Raw genomic sequence first — 15,942 nt, 5'->3', positions numbered from 1 at the left:
GAGAGAGAGAGAGAGAGAGAGAGAGGAGAGAGATTGATTGATTCAAGGAATTGGCTCATGCATTAGCGGGGGCTAGCAAATCTGAAATCTGTAAGGCAGGCCTGCAGGCTGGAAACCCAGGCAGAAGTTGATGCTGCAATCCTTGGCCAGTATTTCTTCTTTTCTGAGAAAACACAGTTTCTGCTATTAAAGTTCTTCAACTGATTGGGTGAGGCTCACCCATGTTATTGAGAGTAATGTCCTTTAGATAAAAATGATTGTAGATACAAACCACACCTACAAAATATCTTCACAGCAATATTTAGATTGTTTGATTAAATGACTGGGTATTATAGCTTAGCCAAGTTGACACATCACAAACAAATCATCACACCCACTGAAGATTCTAGTAGAATGTTACATTCAAATTGAGAAAGAAGATTTGATGGGACAGTGCAGATTCCTCTTAACCTCAGATAGAAACACCATATTTTTGTTTCTCTACTGGTAAACTAATAAATAAAACCCTTGTGGCTTATGCTGTCAACTTTCTTCTAGAAGCTAGCAAAAGTGTGATACATTTTTTTATTGTGAATTCCATTTCATGCCTTAGATTCCAAGATGTTCAGAACAATGAATGGCAATTATCTGGTTTACAGTATATTCACTGCAAAATTCTCAGTGCTTCAGAGGGAAAATGCTGGCAGGCCAATTTCACTTCTTATTTATGGGGACCGTTATCTGCATTTCTCCAGCTCTGACTCCTTCCCAGGAAGGTACAGGTTATCAAAGGTAGAAGGTAGGCAAAAAAGGCCTCCCACCCCTCCCACCAAATACACAATCTTCATAAAGCTGTGAGCCAAATGAGGTCATTCCCATTATCAGACCGAGTATCAGCGTGTTAGAGAAGATGGTTCCATGTTCATCCACACATCTATACTCTTGCCTGCTCAGATGAGCTCAGTTCGGCACCCCTGGCTCAGGGGTCCGACCTTCCCTTACTCCTTCACCCCAAAATACATGCCCAATACTGAATTTGGTTCCTCTTCTTGTCCTCCCATAGTCCCCTGCTTATCTCTAGCATAGCAAGGACGATATTGGGATATAAATATCATTTCATGTCTTCTACTAAATGGTAGAGAAAGATGTTAGGTCTTTTATGCCTAGATCCCTCGCCCAGACCAATATTCAGGCCATTTTTCAAAATATTGGCCAGGAATCCTTGGGGCATCCCTGAGATCCTTTCAGGGATTCATAAGATCAGAACTATTTTTATAAAAGTGCTAAGCTAGTATTTGCTTTCTCTGCTTTCATTCTCTCTGAAGGAGTTTTCCAGAGGCTATAAACATGACACTGAAACAGACTGACCGCAGAAGCAGATAGGAGAATCCAGCTGTCTTCTATTAAGCCAGACATGAAAGACATTTGTAAAATGTAAAACAATGGCACTCTTCCCACTATTTGAAAAAATATATAATGATACAGTTATTTTAAATAAAAAGTATGTTATTTGGGCCAATACGTGATGCGCTTATCAGTGTTACTTTTAACTTAATAAATGTATATTTTAAAATTTTTCCAGTTTTCATCACTAATGCAATAAATAACAATAGGTATAACCCATAAAAACTAAAGCTCCTTGGGGTTGCTAACAATATGACTCTTTTAGTCCATGCCTAAAAGACAATATGTAAGAGTACTCTGAAACCAGAAAATTTGGCATTTGACATATGTCTTGGCAAAGAATATAAAACATAGCACATATTACTCATGTAGGAAAAAAGAGAGTGGGTGAGTGAAGCAACAGAGTGGGGAGAGAAGAAGGGAATAGTGAGGGGAGGGGAAGAAAGGACATCTAAAGTTGTTAAGGCAAGACTCACACAATCAGTTCTTAGACTGAACTCAGTTGAGGAAAAGCGGATCAATGCAGTGATAAGATGGTTTTTTTTCTGGTTCTGGTTGTGAAGAAAAAGCAACTTATTGGCTGAATAGCTTGCACACCAATTGTTGTGATACTGTGTAGGTAATAGAGCCGCTGACTCTTTTGGAAAAAGAAAAAGGAGCATCTTGTTGCATGAACTTGAGTTCATGCTGTCAGGAGAATAATTGTCTGAAATCACAGTCCTTATATCTATTGCGACCTGGTTGGAGAAACTGCCATAAAAAGAAACAAACTTCATAAATCATCCCTGAAAATGGCATCAAAGGTTAAAAGCATTGTGATGAATTTATAAAATAAATGTGGACTTTGAATTTACAGAGTGTTTGGGAGGCAATCATTGTGTCTCAAAGGAGTATCATGATCTTAGCGATTTTTCAACATCTCCACTGTTGAAGATGTCTATTTCTCCTGGAGGTAAATAGAATGAATATTGGCCAGCTGGAAGAGTCTCTCAATGCCTAAGGCATATTTCCCAAAATTGATGACTGAGACCCTTGATTTCAGTAGTATTAATCATGGGCCCTGGCACATGGTATGTGCTCCACAAATGTGTGTTAAAAGATCACCAGTGAATGAATAAATAAGCTTTGATTGCTTGTGTTAATTATCTGGGCAAAGACCCATATACAGTGGTTCTTCTCTAATTATAAATTATCTTAAAATAAAAAAGAAAATAGTATCTTAGCACTTTTACAAAAAATAGTTTGGACCTTGTATATCCCTGACAGGGTCGCAGGGTCCCCCGCCCCAAGAGTTCCTAGCCACATTTTGAGAACTGTTATGCTGAGTTAGGGATATAGATGTAAAGACCTTATCATCTGGGAGAGGTTTGCTTGGAGGACCTAGACAAACATACCTTTCCATATTAGGAGGAACAACATTAATTATGCCAGAGACCAGCTGGGCAGCAGGGGAGGTCTTGCCCTACCTTTTATAGAAGATAGAGTGTGAAGCTGATTGTATCCTGGAAGCATTCAATGTAAGGAGATATCACCGCTGAGAACTAGTCAATCCTTGTTTTTAAATTGAGAAAATGATATTGAGAATTAACATAAAACTATTCTTTGTAAATGTCTCAATTTTCACTGGTGTGACTGGTTTCCTTCCTATTCCTTAAATTCACCAAGCTCAGTCCTTCCTTGGGGCATCTGCACTAGCTGTTCCCCCTGCCGGAAATGCCTTCCCCTCAGTCACATGACTGGCTCTTTCTCATCATTCACCCTCTGCTCAGACCTCTGAGAACCCCTACTTGAAGACAATCTGAAGTATCTTCCCCTGCTCCACAACTCATCCTGTCACACCTTTATTGTTTTCATCACAATGGTCATACCTGAAATTACCTTATGTAAGCCTTGACTTTTTACCGTCCGCCTTGTCCCTTGGGAATGGAAGTCCTGAGAGCATACAGCTAGTCTGTTTTGTGCATCAGTATTTTTCTGGAGCACAGACAGCTCCTAGCCCACGGAAAGCACCAATAACTACAAGCTGAATCAATGAATGTATAGCATCCATCATAGCTGTCAGTGAGGTCAGAAAAGCTTTCTGACACCAGCCCCTTTTTCCTGTGGAACTAGCTGGCTCGCCGCCTCCCCCCTGAGGGCCCCATTCTTACCAGTGTTCTTTCTCACCTCCTGTGGTTGCCGCCACAGCCCTCTGTCCCCTCTTCTTATCATCCCCAAGGCCTCAGGTGGAGCATGCCTGCTTAGACAGTCCAAGTCAAGGCTCTCCTTATTGTCCAAAGAGAATTTGAGAAGTCCCATGACCCTTTACCTTAGAAAGAAATGAGGCTCTCAAAGAAGGAATTCAGAGGTGAGGTAACAATTTTAAGAATGGCCCCTTGCATCTTGATTTCCTTTTGAGCATCCCCCTCCCCAACACACACCCAGGTGCACCCAGTCCTCAAAGCTCTTTCTTCACCCCATGCCCAAGCTGGTGGGAAACAGTGAGCAGGGCCCACCCAGCACTGGAGAGGCAGCCCTGCTCTGCGCTGTTGCTGGGATGTGACCAAACCAGAGATGTCGCCAAATTCCTGCCACAGGGAGGTGGTTCCAGCCTCAGAGAGTTACACAGTCAACAGAGAGCATGTTCATGCTTTTGTGTAAAAAAATTGTTTTTTTCTTTTTGTTAACCGCCTGGCAGCTCCTTATATTTCCGGTGCCAATGGGTACACTGGTTCCTCCACCCCTGTGTCTTTATAAAGCAGTCTATGCCTAAAAGACAACAGAACTCAGAAGGGGGCTGAGAGGAGCCATGCAGGGGACATGTGCTAGGATCCCACCCCCAACAGTGGACACTGAAACCTCAACCCTTTCTCCATAGGAGTGTATAAGCTCACACATGCCCTGGCACACAGCTTCAGAGTACTTATAAACCCAGCTCTCTGAGACACCATGTAAGCCAGGCAGGCACCCAAGTGCCCCCAGCCAATAAGACTGCTGTCAGGCTTCCATTAGGAATGTCTGAGTTAAATGTAGTGTATGTAGAACAGGCTTTAGGGCCTGTTCCCAGGGCTAGCACACAGCAGGTTCTTTAAGTATGTCTTAGATTAGGAAGCATTTATGTCTTGGGTGTGTAGAGTATCTCCAATTCCAGTGAGCCTGGGGTAGAAAAAAAGACATTTCCTGTGGTGCGAGGGAAGGCGATTACATATAAAGCAGAACTTTGCAAACTTTATGCTTAATCCTGGTATAGGATAGGACTAAAGGAGGCAGTAGCTTCATCCCCACTGGAAATAACTTCCAAAATAGCTTCTGCCCACAAATAACACTGGGCTAACAGAATGCAAACACCAATTGCCCACGTATGCAGTGTAATCCATAAGCAACAGTTTTTTTCAACAAATATTTATCAACTATTGCGTTGGGGAAACTATGCCAGATATTGGCGGTACAACCCAAATACTTATACTAATAATTAACTATAATAAGTAATTATATTAATAATTATAATTGGGATAAGTGGTAAGAAGAAGTGCAGGAACGTATGAAGATATATGCCAAGAAAAGGGACATGATTGGGGGTGTTGGAGGGAATAGTCTTCATAAATGACAGGTAAGTTGAGAGGGATCAAAGAATATTCCAGGAAGAAAGAACTACATGGGGAAAAAACAGAGAGGCAGGAGCATGGTCCACTTAAGAAAGAACCATAAAGGGATAATGTAGTGTGTGGAGTCAGAGAGACGGGGTTGGCTATGCTTGGAGACACTTCCAAGGAAATTAGAACAGGACTCAGAGCTCTAACTATGTAATTTATTAATGTATAAATTAATACATACATCAATTATTGGTAATAATACATTCATTCATAGTTAATCTAGCAGATGTAATTTTGTAGGAATGTCAGAGGAAGGGGAGGTCAAGGATGAATTTACCTTTATGAGCACTCAGGAGCCCGAGGCTGGGCCTCAGCTAGGTGTTGCATGATGATCTGGGTGGGCAAAGAAGTGAAGAAGAGTTCACAGCCTGAATATCCACCTAGACTCCTCCCCACTTTCTCATCTGTCAATTCATCCTCAGCATATCTATATATTGCTCCTCATCAAAATGTCTCTTCTGAGTCAGCTTTCCTCCCTTACTGCTTAAACCATGCCCCCATCATTGCCCTTGGAGCATGCACAGCAGGTGCTTAATAAATGCTTAGGCCACACCTGCCTATCTGGTCTTAGAATATCAGCCAGAGCAATAAGCTTCTTTTGGACAAGTCAATTATAGATATAAACAGCTTCAGGAGCATTTGCTTATAAGCTTGTGCATAAGAGATAGGTGAGTGTTTTTGACAAACCCACATTATACCTTCCAAGACACTATCCTAATGATCCGCAGAGTGGATCAAGCCCCTTCCCTGCTAAAATCCTTCCAGCAGCTCCTATCACCCTGCAGATAAATACCTCACTCTTAACCTGGCCCACAGGTTGTTCATTTTGCAATCCCCACTAGTCTCTGACTCCCACTTGCTGATTAATATCCCCCAACATCTTGAGCTATTTCCAGTGTCCTGGGCATGTTCTTCTTTGTTTTCACCCCCGCCTTAAGCCCAGAGCTTCTCTCCCACCATTTCTCAAGGTTTTGGGGGATTCACACTCTTCCTATATGACCTTCCATAGGCCAAGTCCATCCCCAAACCATTTACTTTCCTGCTATAACCACTCTTTTCTCTCTTGTGCTAAGCTGTTTGTATTTGCAAAAGACTCATTCAAAAGGAGCTTATTGCTCCATCTATTCTTCTGAAGCCAAATGCCAAAGCATTGCCCATGGATTTGTCAAGTACCTGCTGTGTTTTAGACCCATTTCGGTCACCAAGAAAAGTGCAGGACAGGCACAGGTTTTCCATTGTGAGGATCACAATCTAATGTCAGTGACATCACCATCAGGAAGGAAGCCCTTTCTAAGAACAAGGTGCAGAGGGTACCATGTAAAATTAGATCAATATTCTACTTTGACTTTACTGTTGCCTTCCTTTTGGTGCTGTAGTTAATGTTTTCTGTGAGTTGAACACCTATCTTATGTACTGGGAGTTGTACCACACTGTGGCAGCATGAACTCCCTGGGAAGCAGTCTTTAAGACAGAGTTTTGTGTGCAGGATGTTTATTTAGCTGTGCCCTTGGGGTCAACATCAATGCAAGAGAAGGAAAGGAAGCAGGAGAGACAGAGGGAGAAAAGGAGCTGTGATGCAGCCCAATGGCAGCTTCAATAAATCCCAGGAACCTCTAGAGCTTGAATGACCCCTTACCAGGTATCCGGAGTTAGGCCCAGATGGATGGACCTATATACTCTTGAATGCATCAGTCATTGGATAGGAGGCACCCCAGGAAGGGGCTTAGCTTTGAACAAATGTACCCCTCTGGTTGAAAGCAATGTCTGGGGTCAGCAGCCGAAAGGTGTCTCTGCCAATAGTTCCCCCAGCATCTGGGGCAAATAGTACTTTATCTGAAGGGTGATTTGGGTGGCTCATTGCTGTGTTCACTGTACACTTTGAAAACTCATAACAACCCAATGATAGTATCCCCATTTTAAAGATGAGAAACTGGCCTGGTGAGAGTAACATTGATCAAGATTCCACAGCTGGACTTGAACTCAGTTCTGATTCCACTGCTTATGTGCTTCTATCACTGTGCAATGCTCATTCCTTCCAAGCAGGTGCACACTGTACTTTCACCTAGCAAAGGCTGGGCACACAACAGACCATAAGTACCTACTGTTAGTTGAAGTAACCAGGATGACACAGGGAAGAAGCTCAGGTTAGTATGGGGAGTGAGTAGTGTGTACCATCAAGTATGCTCACCTCTACATCATGAGGGGTGATGCCTCATCCGAGGTCGCATTCAGGAACCCAAGAAATGGTACCAGGGTTAGGATTTGCAGATGGGAGCTATCTAATTTAACAAATAAAAATACAGAACATCCAGGTAAATTTGAATTTCAGATAGACAACAATTTATTTTTTTAATGTAAGTATGTTCATGCAATAGTTGGGATGTGCTTCTAATTAAAAAAAAGAAAAAACAAAAACATCTGCTGTTTGACATTCAAATTAACTGGGTGCCCTATATTTTATCTGGCAACTTTACTCATAGGTGAGCAGGAAGGGTTCCATCACTATCTACAAGGTGATTTCAATAATACAGAATGTTCCTTGGACCAAACTCCTTTCCAGTCTGTTGTTGTCTGACATCCATTTACTTGTATCTAATGTTTCTCATTGCTGCTTAGTGTGTTGGCATCCCTGGGAGACTGAACACATAAGCGACACTTATATAGCCTCAAAAGTTTACTGAGAGCAGGTTTTGAAAAATACACACAAGAGAGCATGGGAGAAGGAACCATCAAAAATGAACGTTTCTTTTTTTAAATTTTATTTATTTATTTATTATTATTTTTAATCAATATTTTTTATTATGATATTGTGGGGTACAGTTAAGGGTTAGGTATACAAATATGCTTCATTCAGGCACCCTTGTTGATAAGAGGTATCTCCCAAAAATGAACATTTCTAAGAGGACAAAGGACTCAGAATGAGAAGAGGTTGGTGGTATGCAAGACAGCCATGTTACTCAGCCCAGCTCCAGGAGGAGAAAGTTCCAGTCTTTTAGGATGGCTCCTTAGGCTCATGGGTCTCCCTCTCTGGCTTGAAGGCTAACGCTCTGGCCCCTCCTCCACAGTAAACCCTGCCCATTAACAACCAGCTGCATCCATGGCCTGTCTGTGGGTCACCAAGACATCTGATGGTCCATTGTTACCACATCTAGAACAGTCCCAAGTTTTGCAAAAGTCCTAGCACCCTACTCACAGTCTCCTCACTCTAAAGTTGACTAGAACTTGAGGTTTCTTAGCAGTTCTGTGATAAGGAAACAATATGGAGACAATAAAAATGCTGCCACAAGTGACCTGAATTTCTTCCTCTTCTCTCAACTTTCCAGATGAGCCATTCCCTTTTATTACCCAGAGATTCATAACAACGCATAAGTGAATGCAGCAGCTTAAATAGTTTTCTTTTAGGAGTTTGGCACTAAATACATTAAATGAATTCCCTCAGCTCTTGGACAAGAAGCCATTAGATATGGACTATTACTTGCATTATCATTACATTAGTGGGTCATTATGAAAAATAAAAGTTCTAATCAGCATGAGCATTTATAAAGTGCCATGATGGGGAATATGCCAGGTTGGGCTGTCTCAAACATCCAAACTAACCACAGTGAGTAATGACTTTGAAGAACAGCAACAACAAAAAAGGTTGAACACAAAGAATTGCTTTAGCAAATCTCACTCAAAGTTATTAGCAATTAAAGGCTTTAAGGAGAAAGTGGAGGTCCAACCCCATCTCTTCAGCTAAGTGAAGGAGTTCTCCAAGCTCTCCTTGGTGCCCGGTGACAACACTCACTGTTTTCACCTTCCTCACCTCAGCCTCCAGTGAGGACAAGAGGATCCTCCACAGTCCTCATGAGGCTCCAGGCAGCCCCAAAGTCCTTCAGACATAGCTAAGGGCCTGCAGTGTGTGGTCAGGAGCAGCTGCGTGATGATGTGGCAAACCCTCCAACCCTGCTTCAATCCTGCCCTTTCCAACTCATCCATTTAGTTTTACTGTGAGCCTTTTTATGGTTACAGACGATCAGAAATGAGCTATAATCACTTCCCCTGGTTTAACCTTCAAGGGCAAATCAGGAAGCTACTAACACACAATGATTTTAAAGTGATCCAGCTACCTACTTGTGTTTCAGGGGACTCTGTTATGTCCATGGGAATGTGAGTCAATTATGGGGCCCAGACACTGGGAATGGCATCATGGTTGGGTCTTTGGTCAGGAGCTGGATTGGGGGAACAGTTATCCTGCAGTGACCACAAACAGATTGAGTCAGTGGGTGAGGGGAAAACTATGTGAGCAGCTGAGCCAAAGTTCCAACAGAGAAGCTGACCCAACCCTGGGATCAAGGCGCCCTCACAAGTGAGTCTGAAATTTGGGGACTGGAGGCCAGAAACAACATGGGCATGAGGCAGAAAGGTCATCTTTGAAGCCTTGGCCTCAGGCTCCTTCCCGTCTCCTCTAGGATGCTCTCCCTGACTTCCCAAGGTGGGTAGCCCATTCTTCAGGGGACTCACCAGATCCTGCACTGATTCTTATCAGAATATGGGGGAATAGTCTTGTTGCATGTCCTTGTTTCTATGAGACTGCGACCTCTGCTTGGGAAGGGGAGTGTCCACCCTGACTCACTCATCTATCCATCCGACCATTTCTCTAGTCAGTCATTAATTTGCTCAACAGATTGATAGCCACATGTTCTTTTCATAGTGCCAGGTGCTTACATTGTTTCTGTATATCCAGCACTCAAAACAGAGTTTAGCACTGAATATGTACTAATCATTGTCAATGAATTAATGCAAGGATGACTGGGAACGGGTTGTGTTCCCAGGTGCAAATGGTAACCCAAAATCTAACAGAGCTTGTGTGTAATGTTCATCTATTCCAAAGAAGTCACCTGGAGGTCCAGCAAGGCAAGACATTGGTTTACCAAAACTTATGGGAATCACCAATGGTGGCCAGTCAGTGAAGAATCCATGCCTTGGTTGTTATAACCATTCAAAAGCAACTAAGAAGATCATTCAAATTCCTATCTGGTGTGCACAATTACATTGATTAAGCATAACAACTACATTGTTTTCAGCTTTGCTTGGCCATCTGCGCCCCGTGACTTATTACTGGGAATATGCATACTCTTCAGAGATCAGTCTTGGCCAGAGGTTTGAGGGAGGGGGCAGGAAGAAGCCAGGTATGGGGGAAACGGTCTATGTCAGAACAATACCTCACATCAAGTAGCCCTATTGCTGGAGTGATGGGAGGAGGTGGTGTGGGAGGGAGAGGATGCTGGCATGGTGACTGAAGTCTCTGATTCTTGACTGACATGAATAGCCCAAAGGACCAAATATGTCTTCCTCACAGGTCTATCTCAGCACATGGAAACCCTTTTATACCCCACACCATCACTCTTTTGGATTAAGAGCTAAAATATTTACTGAGGTGACACCATGTGTTAAGTGCAACACGATTTTTTTGAGTGCTCCTTTCCCCCAATTGAGCTTTCTCTGAATTACCTACCTGCTTTATTTAGTGAAACCTCAAGCAGCCTTTGAGAAGGGAGGGACTCCACATGTGTCCCCAGGGTACTTCCTACTCCACAGATCCCTTTCAGTTCATGTCTCTGCATGCCCAGTTTTCTCTCTTGTTTTATCTGAGACATCTAGGCCTTCTACTTTTCAGTAACAGCCTAACAACGCTTTGCTGAGCTCTTACCATTTCTATAATATCCCTTTCCTAATAAAAACAACCAGTGTTGCACACTGCATTTTTAACTCCAGTTACATTCCTCCTCCCTTATTGTGTGTTCAGCAATTTTAAGGCATCCCAGCTATTGTAAGTTATTTTATGCTTAGTTGAACTTATTAAATTCCACTTGTTTCCAGTTTTGTTGATTTTCATCTCTATAATGAATTCTGTGCCCCTTTATACATATTTTTACAGCAGGCTTCCTAAACCAGTGGGAATGGCAGGGAGCCAGTGAGAGGGAGCCAGGTGGGCTCAGGGTGTCCTGGGAAAAGGTCTTCTGAGAATCTGCACATGGCTCCAAGCATTTTGTCATGCTATGTCCAAGCCCATTCAACTAACTCCCAGAAACAAGGCAGGCTTCTTGTGGAAAAGTGTTTTGAAACAGACCATCACACGGGCTAGGCAATCTCACTCATGGGCAACGATTTTCATCAGGCAGAGTGTTCTGTAACTCCATCTGTCCCACATGGGTGGGATGTATCAAGAAGATCGTTCTGCTGGCTCCAGGAATTATATTGTTTGAACCCAAGAAGCCCTCCTGTGCTTGGAAGAGGTGTTGGAATCTTGCCCAGAATTTGCTAAATTGCAGAAGGCTGAGCAAAGCATGCAGATGAAGCTGGAAATGTGTTCAAATTTGCCATTAGGGTCCTTAGGCTGGGGCAGTGGTAGCCCTGGGTGGGGCACTGCTTGAAAAGGAGTCTCAGAGAGCAGAAAGCAAAGCTGTGTTTCCCACCACACACCATTGTCTGCCGAGGCTGCTGAGAGATTTCCTCTAAGGAAGCCTTTGAGAATTTCCTTATCCCAGTGATTCAGTCTTGCTTATAACATTTGGGGAGTTTATCTCCGAGAACTGCCTTGGGAAGCTATAGTCCTCCCAGCAAATGCCCAGATGTGCCACATCAGGCTCAAAGATGTTAAGGATTTCCCCAGACTTCTCTACTCCTATGGGTCAGAGAAGGGGATTGAAATCAGAGATTTCTGAGGATATAACCCAAACTCTACCAACTCTCTCATGTTTCCTATCCATAGCTATCCACGGTCACTGGATAAATATTTACTGAGGTGACACCATGTGTCAGGTGCTGTGATCAAAGCCTAGTTACAGAGGGTTTAGTAAAGACATGTCCTCTGATCTAAAAGAAATCACAGTATGAGAGATGATCCTTAACCAACTCCCAAGATGGTACAACTACCAAGGAGTGAATAAGTGGCAACAAAGGTGTAGACAATGGTCTTCTGAGGGAAATCAGAGGTGTGAGCCACTTTCACTGAAGATCTGAGTTGATATGACTCTTCAAAAGTAACAGGGAGTCATCAAGGTCCCAAAGAAGAGGAATTTGTTTCAGGCAGGAGAAAAGTCACATGCAAAGGCCCAGAAGTAGGAGGGTATGCAGCCTGTTGGGTGAATAGAAATGGTTCAGTCTCACCTGGATTCCAGATGCGAGGTGGCATGCACTGGAGGTGTGAAGAGGATTCCAGACCAAAGAGCACTTTGAGTCTAATCTGCATTTTTTGGGTTTTTGAGCCCTGTAAACAAGCAATCTTTATTTTTATTTTTATTTTAAGGCATTTTGGTACTTTAACTAGAGTAAGTGCACAATCTCCTAATGGGACACTTTGAACATCAACCTTCATTTGGAGGTCCACTCACATGAACAGAAGTCACATTTGCCTCCACCCGTCATAATTTTTACCTGTCATCAGAAATAGTTGGAAGTTCAGTCCTTCTGTGATTACTGTTGACAAACATCCAAACCCCTAATCTTCCATTTGAATGAATCTGATGCCTTTCACGTGATTCGGAAGGCTCTCGCTAGCACATCTCACTCAGAAGCCTCAGCCTGGAAAGGATGATCTTGAAGGTTTCTGTTAATTTTATCTGGCTGGAGCACTGGGGAGCACATTCAGCTCAAAAAGACATCTATTAAGTTGTCAGTCATGATATCATTTGCCTTAACAGTGTTTAGTATCTACTGAGCAGAAGCTGACAGACAGCACAAAGGCACTTTGCGAGGGAGACAGCATGCTAATTAGCACAACACCCTTCATGCGCCTTTCCAGGTTAGAAAAGCAGGAATCATAACATGTCTGTCTGCACACTTCTTTCAAGACTTCAGGCAAAGGAAAGCTGGAAGTTTGCTATCAGAAGATCCTAAGTTCCCACTCAAATGATTAGGCAGGCTTCCTGACTGGCACATGTGAGTGGAATAGGCATATCCAGCTCAAAGTAACATCTCTCCACAACCACAGAATGTGGTGATGGATTATTGTATGTATCATCTTGACTGGGCTGAAAGACACACAGATAGTTGCTAAACTGTTATTTCTGGGTGTGTCTGTGAGGGCATTTCTGGAGGAAACTGGCATTTGAATTAGTAGACTGGGTGAAGACAATCCACCCTCACCAACGTGGGCAATCTACCCGAACAAAACAAAAAGGCAGAAGAAGCATGAATTTGCTGTCTCTGTTTGGGGTGGGACAGCCAGCCTCTCCTGCCCTCAAACATTGGTGCCTCTGATTCTCAGGCCTTCGGGCTTATACCAAGACTCACACCTTAGGCTCCCCTGGTTCTCAGACCTTTGGACTCAGACTGAATTCATGCCACGAGCTTTCCTGGTCTCCCAGCTTGCAGATGGCAGATCATGAGACTGGAACTTCTCTCTTTCTACACAAACACACACACACACACACACACACACACACACATCTTGTTGGTTCTGTTTCTCTGGAGAACTCTGAGTAATGCAAATGAAGTAAAATGCAGAGCATGAGCCATAGGGCTCTAGGAAATGCTTTTCATCCAGGCTGCAGGAAGTACTGAGAATCATTGCAGTAACAGAGAAGAGAAGGGAATTCCACAAAAAAACAGGTCTACCTGGCAGAAATATCTATATTCAAATATATGTTGATGATGATCATTATGATAATTATAGTCATTATAGCAGCAGCCACTGTCCGGGTTTGTGTTCTATGTGGCAGGCACTGTGTTAGGTGTTGTATACACATCATCTTAACTCAGAGCAGCCCAACAGTCCTGTTGTGATGAAGGTATCATTATCCCCTACCAGAGAGATGAGAAAATAGGGTTCTGAGAACCCACTGGTCACAATGTTAGCAAACAGTAGAGGTGCTTTCCACATGCATGCACTCATATGTAGGAGCTAAACGGTCGCAAAGATGGAAATAATAGACACTGGGGACACCAATGAGGGGGTTAGGGCTCAGAAACTACCTATGGAGCACAGTGTTCACTATACAATATGTCCATGTAACAAATTCCAGAAAAAGTATTTTTTTTTTTAAAAGAACAATACAGTGTTTCAAGCCCAGGTTGATCGTTACTCCTTATACTTGTAGAGTTTAGAGTTGCCTACGATATCCCAATGCCCTTTCAAATGGGTCATCATCCCTCTGACTTCCTGAGAGGTAGATGGTATATGTGCTGTTATTCTAATCTTATAGCTAGGGAAACTGAGGTCCCAAGAAATAAGGTGCTTATTACTTTAGGTCACAATGCACTAAGCCAAGATCAAGATGCCACCTTCCTCTCCTCAGGGCTTCTCTCCAGATCATAAAAGGGCTCGACAGCACTAGACCAGTCATTACTTGAACAGGAATGCCAAGACAAAGACAGAATGTTAATTCTTACCACACAAAAATAAATTTGAAAGTAAGAAGAATAAGTATCACAGAAACCCAAGTGCATACTTGGTCATTCATGGCATTTTCTATTATTTACGGAGATGCAACCCGAGAGCGTCCTGGCATGTGGTATGGGTTTAGATAGGTGGGCCCAGCTCTGCACAACTTTTCACTAAAGACATTCTATATCCTCACATCTTTAGGGGAAAGCCTTGTCACCAAGAGCCTGCCCCTTCCTGCCTCCACAGCCTGGGCAGCCAGAACAGTCTGGTGGTCCTCTAAGCCTCACTTCTACGAGTGGTCTTTCTGTGCTCAGGTGCTTTCTCCCATGGCTGTCCCTTGTCCTGGGCCACTACTTCCATTAGTCCTGATGAAATTAACAATGACACCATGAGCACAGCCCTCGACATCCATGCAAAGGAAGCAGCACAAGCCAAGTCAGGGCTTTGCAAACTCACATCTGAATGCCAAGATTCAATGAAGAATGTGTACCCTCAGCCTACTTATCTCCTTATGCATATCATAAATGATTATATCAGCCTGACAAACGAGGCAACTGAAGTGTTCAAAAGCTCAATGCTATGAAGCAGGCTAGAGAGACTGGGGATCTGCCTTGTTTTACCCCAGTGAAATAGCTCTTGTTTTTTTTGGTTTCCATGTTTATTACAGGATACAGGAAAACCACTCAGGACAAGACCCCTTCCAGGGTAAGCACTGCTCTAGAAGCAATGGCGTTCCCTCCAGGGAGTCAAGCAAAGGTCCTTTGTGACAGGGGACTGAATGGAGCAGAGATACTGGCTTCTCACTGGCAGGTGATAAGGACAAAGCAAAGACCACAGACCCCAGCCCCATCTGCTGTGCACAGAGGTATGCTCAGTGGTGTGCACATGCCAGGTCCGAGCAGGACTATGGGCTGCATTTCTGGGTAGCAGAAGCTACTGAAGTTGACTGGGTTGACCTCTGATCACTCTAATCTAGTGGTCAGCCTCAGATCAGTGGGGAATTCTGCTAGAGGTTGTTCCCCGAGTTGGCCAGGCCAGGAGGTTCTCTCACTTGTTATTAGTGCCATTATTCTCCTAAGTCAGGCTGGCTTCTAGGAAACTCAACCATAGTGACTTCTAAAATACACAGCCGCAGGCATGCTGCCTCTAAAACAGCCCCTATGATGAGCCTATCCCTGTCGCTACTGCCTATGTCTTTCTCAGATTAATGCCAGCATGGTTTCTGATACCATCCAATTCTGATGACGGCCAACAGTGTCCATCTGGTCAGAGCAAAAGGCAGATCTGGGCTGTAACAGGCCAGGTGGGATGCTCAGAATCAGCGCACCCATCCCAGTCAGTATTAGGCAGGATTTGGGGCAAAGTCTAGGTCCAGGGACTGGGCATTAAACAGAAACAGAGGGGATGAGGCAAGATGGTAATGGAACTGATCGGAGTGTGAGCATCTCTACATGGGTGAGTGAGTATAAAGACTAATCTGGATCCATCTGTGTGTGCAAGCAGGTAAGTGAATTTCCAACTGAGGGGAGAAATGGGACCCAGTACCCAAGGTCCCCC

General features: G+C 43.5%; 1 protein-coding gene across 1 annotated transcript in view; it reads right to left on the bottom strand.

Moving 5' to 3' along the window:
* CLSTN2 (calsyntenin 2) overlaps window positions 1–14,793 on the bottom strand; it is a 418,317-nt gene extending 403,524 nt beyond the window's left edge. The window contains exon 1 of the mRNA XM_021712857.1: window positions 14,673–14,793. Within this exon, the coding sequence (XP_021568532.1) occupies window positions 14,673–14,793 (121 nt within the window). The remainder of the gene's footprint in view (window positions 1–14,672) is intronic.
* Between the last annotated feature and the right edge of the window lie 1,149 nt (window positions 14,794–15,942).

This window comes from Carlito syrichta, unplaced genomic scaffold (genome assembly GCF_000164805.1).
Source record: "Carlito syrichta isolate Samal-C Ts95f unplaced genomic scaffold, Tarsius_syrichta-2.0.1 Scaffold91100, whole genome shotgun sequence".
In the NCBI taxonomy this organism is placed as follows: Eukaryota; Metazoa; Chordata; class Mammalia; order Primates; family Tarsiidae; genus Carlito; species Carlito syrichta.
Note: the sequence above shows the minus strand (reverse complement) of the source record. Positions and strands in the feature narration are given on the sequence as shown.